The sequence below is a fragment of the Silene latifolia genome, chromosome Y (genome assembly GCF_048544455.1).
Source record: "Silene latifolia isolate original U9 population chromosome Y, ASM4854445v1, whole genome shotgun sequence".
Taxonomy (NCBI): Eukaryota; Viridiplantae; Streptophyta; class Magnoliopsida; order Caryophyllales; family Caryophyllaceae; genus Silene; species Silene latifolia.
The window spans coordinates 476,201,305-476,210,959 of NC_133538.1; the positions used below are offsets into that span (position 1 = coordinate 476,201,305).

Consider the following 9,655-nt stretch of genomic DNA (forward strand, 5'->3'; position numbering starts at 1 on the left):
AAAGTCCTAGTGTGGCCTATCCTATCAAAATGAACAATAAATACAAGTTTGGAATCCATCCTTGGACCCGAGAAGCTTGTCTTGATGTTCCATCTTGATCCATGTAGTGGGAGTGAGCTCCAATCTTCATCTTTAGTCTTCTTTGAAATTACAATAAATAAAATTACATAATTGACCTATTTATTACATTCTAATTTCAAAACCCAAAACTAAAATAAAGGAGATTCGAGATCTCATAATTACATAAAAATCATGTTTCCTTCATTACGAAAACATAATTTGACTAAGGCCACACTAAGTATTACAAATTATAACCGATTGCAAAAATAAATACGTAAATAAAATTTATTCATTCGATTCATTCAACAAAATTAAAAGCATCAACTAAAAGAAATTAAACATACATAACACAATTCCTTCATTATGTTGATTAATTTATCCAAACCACCTATTTAAATTAAATTAAGTGACAATTCCGCAATTAATCACATTAATTTCATTCTTAATCCATATTAAACTTATAATATGAATTCTATCCGTCAAAATTTTAAACTGCTTTAAAATAACTCGTTATCTTTAAATTGTGAACCGATTCACAATAACTAATTGGACAAAATAAAAATAAAAAAAAAAAACAAAAACAAAAACCAATTATAATTTGGTCTCGGCTGAAAAATAAACAAAAATTTTTTTTTTTATAATTTCAGCTCCACACGGCTGGAAAAAAAAAGACCCCTCTTTTTTTTTTTTTTTTTTTTATACGGCAATTAGGAAAAAAAACTTCCCATATTTTATTCTTTCGGCAATATGGCAAAAAAAACAAGAAAACAAAACTTTCCTTTTTTTTTTTCTTCTCGGCTTACCAAAAAAAAACACAACAATTTTTTTTTCTCTACGGCAAACCCTAAAAAAAAAAACGTCCTCCCTCCTTTTTTTTTTCTTTCTTTTGCGGCAATATGCCCTAAAACAAGATTTGATGACAAAATTGTTTACATTTGCTATTAGAACATGATTAGCATATGAAATAATAAACATGATTAATTTATATGCCAAAAACTATATGCAAAAACAATCTTTTCATCATAAACATGACGATTCCATTTAATTTTAACTTAATCTGCATTAAATCAAAAACTACCAATTCTTCATATGATAATTTTAACTGATTATAAACTATAAATGAAAAATAGAATGGAAAAATATCATCAAACTAAAAGAAAAAAACGGCAGGAAAAAAAAAACAAATTCGGCACAAAAAAAATTTGCCGAACCAAAAAAAAAATTCGAAACCCTAAAAATTTTCGAAAATCCTCATTGTTCACATACAAATTTATGAAAATCATCAAGATTAAAAAACGTGGCCTAGTGCTCTGATACCACTTGTGGGAAATGATCTATATACTTCCCTTAAACTAGAGGGATTATAACGAATTTAACAATGATGAACAATGGTCATAAATAAAATACATAAACAAAGTATAACGGATTTAGAATTAACCTTCGGTCCTAGCAAAATTGGCCTAAGAACAATATCAAAATTGATATTCGCCTATTAGTTGCACCCAAGACGATATGAGATATGCCCCTTGATTATGCTAGAAATCGATCTAAAATTTTCTGTAAAATTTAGTTGTTTTTGTGTTTTTTTCTGATGAGAGGGAGAAGGCAAGGTCAAGAAAAAGCATTAGGGTAGAAATAATTCTCTCCCTTTCTTTTTATACAGACCGAAACTTGGAGTCAATTAGGAAAGAAAAATCCTTCCTAATTTTCGGCCAAACTGACCGAAATAAGGAGTATCTCCTCCTTATTTTTGGTCTTTCCAAAAATATATAATATGTGTTGAATTGTCATCTAGTGAGGATCGAACCCAAGACCTCTTGGTTTGTGTACCCTCACTATTACCACTATGACACATTCATCTTGTTGATATTGAATATAACTGATTATATTTAATTACGAATTAACAAATTAATTCGTCCAAGCTAACATTATATACATTTAATTAAATATAACTTATTATATTTAATTTACTTAATTGACAGATTAATTGTCTCAACTAATATTATTTAATTTTCATTAAATAATTATCTCATCAACACATTGACTAACTTTTTAGTCATATTGGGCATCAATGTGATTATATTTCTATAACCACATTTCTCAAACACATCCTATAGGTGTGACCTTTAGGGACCAGTTGATTACCGCCATCTGTATGATAATAACGTCAAACTTTCTAGCAAGCCAACCGTTATTAGGTAAACGTTAATCAACTGATTAAATATACGAAGTATACCCTTGTGAACCTGTAAGAGATTTACAAATGTTATCACACTAATTTGTGGAGGACACAAGCTCCAACAATGACATTTGTCAAGGGATTGCTCAAAGAATTCGATTAGGGCATTTCTAGATAGTTTCTTAATGCGGTTTTTGAGTTCAAGATAACTAACCTCATCATCGTCATCTTCATCTGATTCTCCTAGAAAGCAGTAATTTGATTGAGAATCCGTGCTATCATCATCGCAGTCAGAAATTAGGTCAAGACTGACGCTGCTGAGACAAAGATTTGCTACTTCGTCATCTTCAGATCCTTCATCATCTTCTGAGTCAAGATCTCCCCAACACGAATCCATCATTACTTGCTTGAGCTCCTTCTTTGTCTTCTCACGTTTTCTCTTGTCTTTAATTTTCTCCCATGTGGGACAATCCTTCATCATATGATCAGATTCTCCACACTTGAAGTAACCTCTGTTGGCAAATGACGATTAGACTCTGTTGCTTTCTTACTGAAAGACTTGTTATTATTAGTAGTAGACTTTGTTTGCTTGTTTCGAAAGATTTTATTTTTAAAACGACGAGCAAACAATACGGTCTCATCTTCTATGTCGTAGCTGACATCCTCCCTTTTCAAGGCCATGTTTTTACCTCTATTCGGTTCTTCTCCATCGGCATTTAGAGTGAGTTCATGGGCCATGAGGGCACCAATGAGTTCTTGATAGGATAGGCTAGCAAGATCTCTTGATTCCTCCATTGTAGTGACCTTGGCGCGCCACTTTTTAGTTAGGCTCCTAAGAACCTTTCTTGTAATATCCTCGGTAGCAAATTTTCTTCCTAGGTTTTTCAATTCGTTTATGATGCTTGAAAAACGTGCGGACATACTATCCAAGGAATCATTTGGCTTCATACTGAATAGCTCATATTTTTGTATTAACAGATTTATGCGGTGCTTCCTAACAATGGAAGTACCTTCATAAGTTAGTTCAAGGTCATCCCATATTTCCTTGGCAGTTGAGCAAGAAGAGAAGCGATCGAATTCTGCAGTAGTCATGTCATTCTGCAATAGGCATATTGCTTTAGAATTCTTTTCGGCCTTCTTGTAGTCAGCCTCGACATAATCCTCTTCCTTTTTCTCGTACGTAGTGCCTTCAGTGGATGCAACCAAAATTTTATGCGGTCCGTTTTGGATAATCCTCGAGCACTCCCAATCATGACCCTTCACATAGTGAGTCATCATGTTCTTCTATAAACCATAATTCTTCCCATCAAAGACGGGACACTTGAGGTATTTGGAATCCATTTATCACGTGATAGGCAGCGGAATATAAAACGATAAGATAAATAAAGATAGACAGATCATATTCTTTGCGGTTAGGCAATCAAGAGCACGGGGCTCTGATACCAATTGAAGAGTCTATCGATCCGAAATACTCAAGAAGAGGGGAGGGGTGAATTGAGGATTAAAAACTTAGCCCACTTTTTAAATAATTTGTTTAAGTGTAAGGATTGATTACTTATTTAAAGTTTATTGATCAAACTTTAACCAAGTAATTGATTGAATTGAAAGAACACGAAATAAACGAAAGAGAATGAGAGACACACGGATTTTTGAAGTGGTTCAGTTTCACAATTCGAAACCTACGTCCACTATTCTCGATTAATAAATTTAGTACCTTTCTACGGATCACAAATTTACTGACCCAACTCGTACAACTAACCCTAGTTGTAACTCAAGTGAGTACCGTTAAATACTCGAGTGACTAAATTACGCTAATAAGAAAGCACTAATGATTCTACTAAAAGTTCACGTTAATGAACGAGTAAAAATCAATTAAGCACTATTATCTTATAATTATAACGAAAGAACCAATGCACAAGTTTATAAATCACACGACCCTTTTTCAAAAAATAACAAAATGGTTTTTGCTTTAAAACACGGTTTTTGCTTTTTGAAAATAAATCAAAGTTATGCTCAAAGGTCTTACTTTGAAATTTTGCAAAGTGTAGAGTATTTATAGAACAAGGGAAAGCAAGACTCACGGTATCACCGAAACCCTAGATGGCCGAAATATAAGATATGTAAACAAATCATATCTTATTATTTTCATCCTTAAAATCTTAGGAAATGATAGAGAATAACTAAAAGATAATTTTATCAATTATTCTCCTATTATCTTTTCCTTAAATCTTAAGATATGATAAGATTTTTCCATAACAAAAATAACTTATCATATATATAACCATATCATGCTAAATATAAAAGATATGTTAAGATAACTCTGGAGAATAAAATCTTAACAATACTTAACTTATATTATCAGGTTTACAAGAGAGTCCACACGGCTCATAGGGCTTGTTTTTCGTGAAAACCTTAGCTTGACATCAGGTTAGATTTAGAGTTTTAGAGTGTGTAGTATTAGAAACTCTAATTAGTAATATGACTCAACTCATAAGTTGATTCAACATAATTACTGATTATAAGCTTAAAATAAAACCACACTCAAATGAATATAAGCTTCCTTGTAAAATAAAAACTTCTACTAAAAACATTTAAAAGAATAAAAACAGTTTTCTAAAAACAATTTAAAAACTATTTTTGTCGTGTATTATATAAACTTCACATCTCAATGTTATAGTAGAAGAGCTATAACATTGAGCTCTTATATAAGCAATGTTATAGTTGTGAGGCTATTAACTTTACCAATCTAAGAAATGCATTCTTACGTTAACATTACGAGATAACCACCTACACTATTCTAATATTCTTAGGAGATCTTCAAATGTAGGTTTCTTTATTATTCAAGCTTGATTAATCTTTAAATGAGCTTCATCTTCTCATGAATGCTTGAATAATACTTTAATATCTTGTAGTATCTTGATCCTTGATTGAGGGCTTGATCACATGATATGTTCTTGTATACTTCCATCACAATTCTTTAATGCTTGCGATTAGTAAGCCTAATCTAAAAGGACTAAACAAACAATTACGCACAACGAGTATATAGAATATAAAGCACTCTTGACAACATGAAAACATAAACATATATTTATATGGTCCAACACTGCTTATCAAACATTTTGATTATTAGAGCCCGTCTCCAAGGTTTTCGAATCGTTGACTTTTCATCTTGGGAGAGTCTTATCGTAGGACAGATATCCTCGTCTGATTCACTGTCAACCTCGTCTTCATCCTCTGAATCTACTACCATATCTTCTAGATCGAAAATATCATCATTCTCCGATATTGTAGGTATACCCCGGACCATATTGTTGTATGAAATACCCGACTTGGCCGAAGGTGGGGGAGCGGTACTCTGCTTGGTAATGGGATCGATATTCATCGGAATATCAATATGTGAATCTTGGACTGAAGCCTTAAAGTCGCTTACATGCATAGTTTTGCATTTGGTTTTTTTCGTGTTCTAGTGAATCACTCAGGTCTCCGGTGGGAGACCGTGTTGCGAGTTGAGCATTCAAAAAGAAAATCTTTGAGAGAGAAAATCTTAGAGAGGGAATCTCAAGGCTGGCAAGTTTGGCCCAAACACCGATTGTTACTGGCCCATTGTTTATGTGAAATAAGTGACGTATTTTGCTTAATACACATTGCTTTATACGACCAATTTATCAATAAAACTAGCCTAATAACCTAAAACCCAATTAAATAGAATTAGTTGGACCATTATGATCACATTTGACCATAACATTGTATCAAAACCACGTCTTATTGTTTTAGATTAAAATGACCCGTTTAAAACAAGAATTTACGTTAGCCTATAGTTTACTCTATAATTTATTACTCCGTAGAATTTATACGTTTTACCTTTGAGCATATAATAATCGCCTTAGATTGGGTGTTATGCGCTATATTAAAATACAAGTAAGCCAGTAAGGTCATATGAGGTACGGGTGGAGTTAGGATTAGTGTACGAGTCAGGGTGATTTTCGGCTGCCATATTTTATCCCATTTTTTAAAATAGATAATAATCGAAATTTAATATTAATAATTAAATTATATTTATGGCTTAAATTTTTAAAAAACAATTATAAAAATTAACCTTTTTAAAAATAATTATTTTAAAATTAAATGATACAAAAGTATTACGGAATATAAACAAAATTTTAAATTGTGTTGTAATTAAAGTATTATATTAATAATTATTTAAATTAGACCATATAACTATTAAAGTAATTTTTTTAATAATATTGGTGACTTATATGTTTTATATTCCATTTAAGATAAATTAATCTTTGACCCAGCGGGTCATATAAGATTTTGACCTAATTTAATAATATTAGTTATTTATATATTTTATATTCCATTCAAGATTCACCAGACATAACCTTTGAACTGAGAGGTTGAGTTGGGTCAACATTCACATGTATATATTTCAATCTTCGACCTTACAGACTATAATTTCTCTATATCAACTTAATTATGACTTACTTTTATATGCGCGAAAAATAAGTTATGATTTACATGTATATATGCATTGCTATAATTTAGTTTAATGTCAAGGTACAAAATTAAGCCGACTGACATAAATAAAAAGAAACACGTTTTTACATTAACAATTTAAATTAGTATATCTCCTTGAATATAAGTAAAGACTTCTTTTTGTAACAACAAAAATGGAAAATTACTATAATATCTAAACATTGTCAAATTCTCCAAGTATCGTATAACACATTAAAATTGTTTCGGGAAAGATGAGTGATTGAAAATGCTAATATGAAGAGCAATATTTAGACTATATTTTACGAGGTCATATTTAGACGGATATCTTAAAAATAAAACGGGTTAAATGACATCTTATTTGTATAGATGGGACAAACCTTTTGCTAATATCAATGCATGCTATTTTTGTCTCATGTATGAAACTTGGTCCGTCTTAAGGATAGGACGGATATGCCCGCCTTAAATGAGAATTTGTGTTTCTTTACCTAACCCAAACTCCACTGGTTAATGAGCACATATTTATTTAACTAATTGTAAAACTGATCAAGTTAGTGTCATAATACGGGTTAAAAATAATATTTGTGTTTTTTATTATTCAAGGCAAGATAGTATTTTTTTTAACGGGTCATCGGAACGTGCGTAACGATTTACGGGTCTCGACACTAAGTAAAAGCTATATATAATTCAACTTTTTAATGATGTTGGTCATTTAAAGTAATAATACTGTATTAATCATGTTTTTTGAAAGTTATAAATAAGGTAGCCTTAAATTTTATTTGCAACTAAACTTAATCATATTTATTTCAACTTTTTATAATAACAATATCTTTAATAATATACCCGTGCATTGCACGTGTTTAAGACTAGTAATAACACAAAAGAAGCATCAAGGAAAATGCGTGAAGGTTAGATTAACGTCCACAATTAACTCTCCACCATTCCTCCCTAAATACCCTCCCAATTCCCCACATTAATCTCCCTGCATTCACAAAATCACAACAAAATCTCCTCTCTTTTCTCCCCTTACCAAACAAAACAATCATCATGACATCCACCGCCCCACCAATCATCCCCACCACCATCCCAACTACCCTCCCAACCTCCAACCTAACCCAACCCCAACCCCAAACCACCACCCCAACCCCATCTTCAATCCGAACCTTCCTAACCCGTCTCCACGACTCGGCATCCAACGCCCTCTCCCACCGTCGCCCTTGGGCCGAACTCCTCGATCGAACCTCTTTCTCCCAGCCCGAATCCCTCACCGATGCCGCCTCTCGCATCCGTAAAAACTACTCCTACTTCCGTGTCAACTACCTTACCCTAATCACCCTAACCCTCGCCGCCTCCCTCGCCGCCCACCCTTTCTCCCTTCTGACCCTCGCTGCCGTCGTCGCCGCTTGGTGTTTCCTTTACCTCTTCAGACAATCCGATCAACCTCTTGTCCTATTCAACCGTGAATTTTCCGACACCGAGACGCTTCTGTTGCTTGGTGTGTTTTCTGTGTTTGCGGTTTTCTTGACCAGTGTTGGATCGGTTCTCCTTTCCGCGCTTGTCATTGGCGTTGGTATTGTTTGTGTTCATGGTGCGTTCCGTGTTCCTGAAGATTTGTTTCTTGATGATCAAGATTCTGGTATTGGTGCTGGTGCTTCTGTTGGCTTTCTTTCGTTCCTTGGTGCCGCTACAAAGTCCGCTCCTGGTGCCGGTGGTTCTTCATCCGTTGTCTGAATCGCAGATTAGTTTCGATTTCTCGTGAGTTTGGTACAAGGGAATAATTAATATCTAAGAAATTATCTTTTCTTTACTTTTCGTCAATGGTATGTGATTTGATCTCTTATAGACTGATAGGGGAGAATGTTATTTTGTGAATTTTGTTTTGTAATCATTTGTTCATTCACAGATTTTATATATATGATACAACATATATTTTGTTTAAACCGTTTAAATAACGATCGCTTTTTATTCCTGTTCGATTATTTTTTTTGGATGCAGTTTGTTGGATCTGAGATCTGTTTATTTCCACGATTATAGCTTTGTTTAGGCGATTTTGATTGAAAACCAGATCAAGAAGAATCCATTCCCTTTCTGAACATTTTATGTTAAAAGAGAGCATGTGTACAAATTAAACGTTTTCAGACTCAAGAATGAGTCAAGATCATCACCTAGTATCTGATATTATTGATATTAGCATGTGTCTTGTTGATTGCTAGAAATCTAAAATTCAGTCATTGCCTTTTATTTTCAATTTGATCTGGTATGTGATTTGTTAATGATTGGGTTGATGACCTAGGCCGCGACCTTCTGCTTGGGAGGTGAAAATGCGTCAAGGTTAATAAGGTGAGATTAAGAGTAAAATCGGGTCGCGACCTAGTTAGCGCGACCTTTGCTTGGGGATGGTCTTAGATAGGGAAGAATGTATCCTTTCCTATGAGCTTTCTACGGTAAGCATTTCTCATTAAGGTAGCGTTTGGGAACCAAACTTTGATTTGGAATCACTTATTTCAATTTAGGAATGTGAAATTAGGAATCATAAATCCAAATTTTTTGTTTGGGAAACAAAGAATTTGAAATTATGGATTTTGAAATCCAAATTTTCTGTTTGGGAAACACAGAATTTGGAAATCCAAATTTGTACTCGGCTTTATTTTTAAAGGCTTCAAATTAAATTCTAAAGCTTTCTACAAAAAAAAAAAAAAAAAAAAAAAATCCAAGGCTTAGGCAAAAAGTTTCCATTTTCAACATAAAAATAAAATGCTTGAACATAAGTTTTTAAATACAACCAATAAATCTGAACATAAAATTACTAATGGTCAAGTTTTTACAACTATTACTTATAGATTTCAACTACAACCCTCGACTACGCTCATCAAGGCAAATGATTATCTAATCCAACTTTTGATCATGATCATCGGGACGATC

At 33.0% G+C, this 9,655-nt stretch overlaps 1 protein-coding gene across 1 annotated transcript; it reads left to right on the forward strand.

The window, feature by feature from the left end:
* Nucleotides 1-7,664: 7,664 nt before the first annotated feature.
* LOC141633547 (PRA1 family protein B4-like) lies at nt 7,665-8,673 on the forward strand. The gene has a single exon (XM_074446000.1). The coding sequence runs from the start codon at nt 7,781-7,783 to the stop codon at nt 8,462-8,464; it is 684 nt and encodes a 227-aa protein (XP_074302101.1). The 5' UTR covers nt 7,665-7,780; the 3' UTR covers nt 8,465-8,673.
* The last annotated feature ends 982 nt before the right edge of the window (nt 8,674-9,655 follow it).

Bases quoted from the DNA above. Each gene is read 5' to 3' on its own strand.
- LOC141633547 (XM_074446000.1), top strand. From the start codon at position 7,781: ATGACATCCACCGCCCCACCAATCATCCCCACCACCATCCCAACTACC.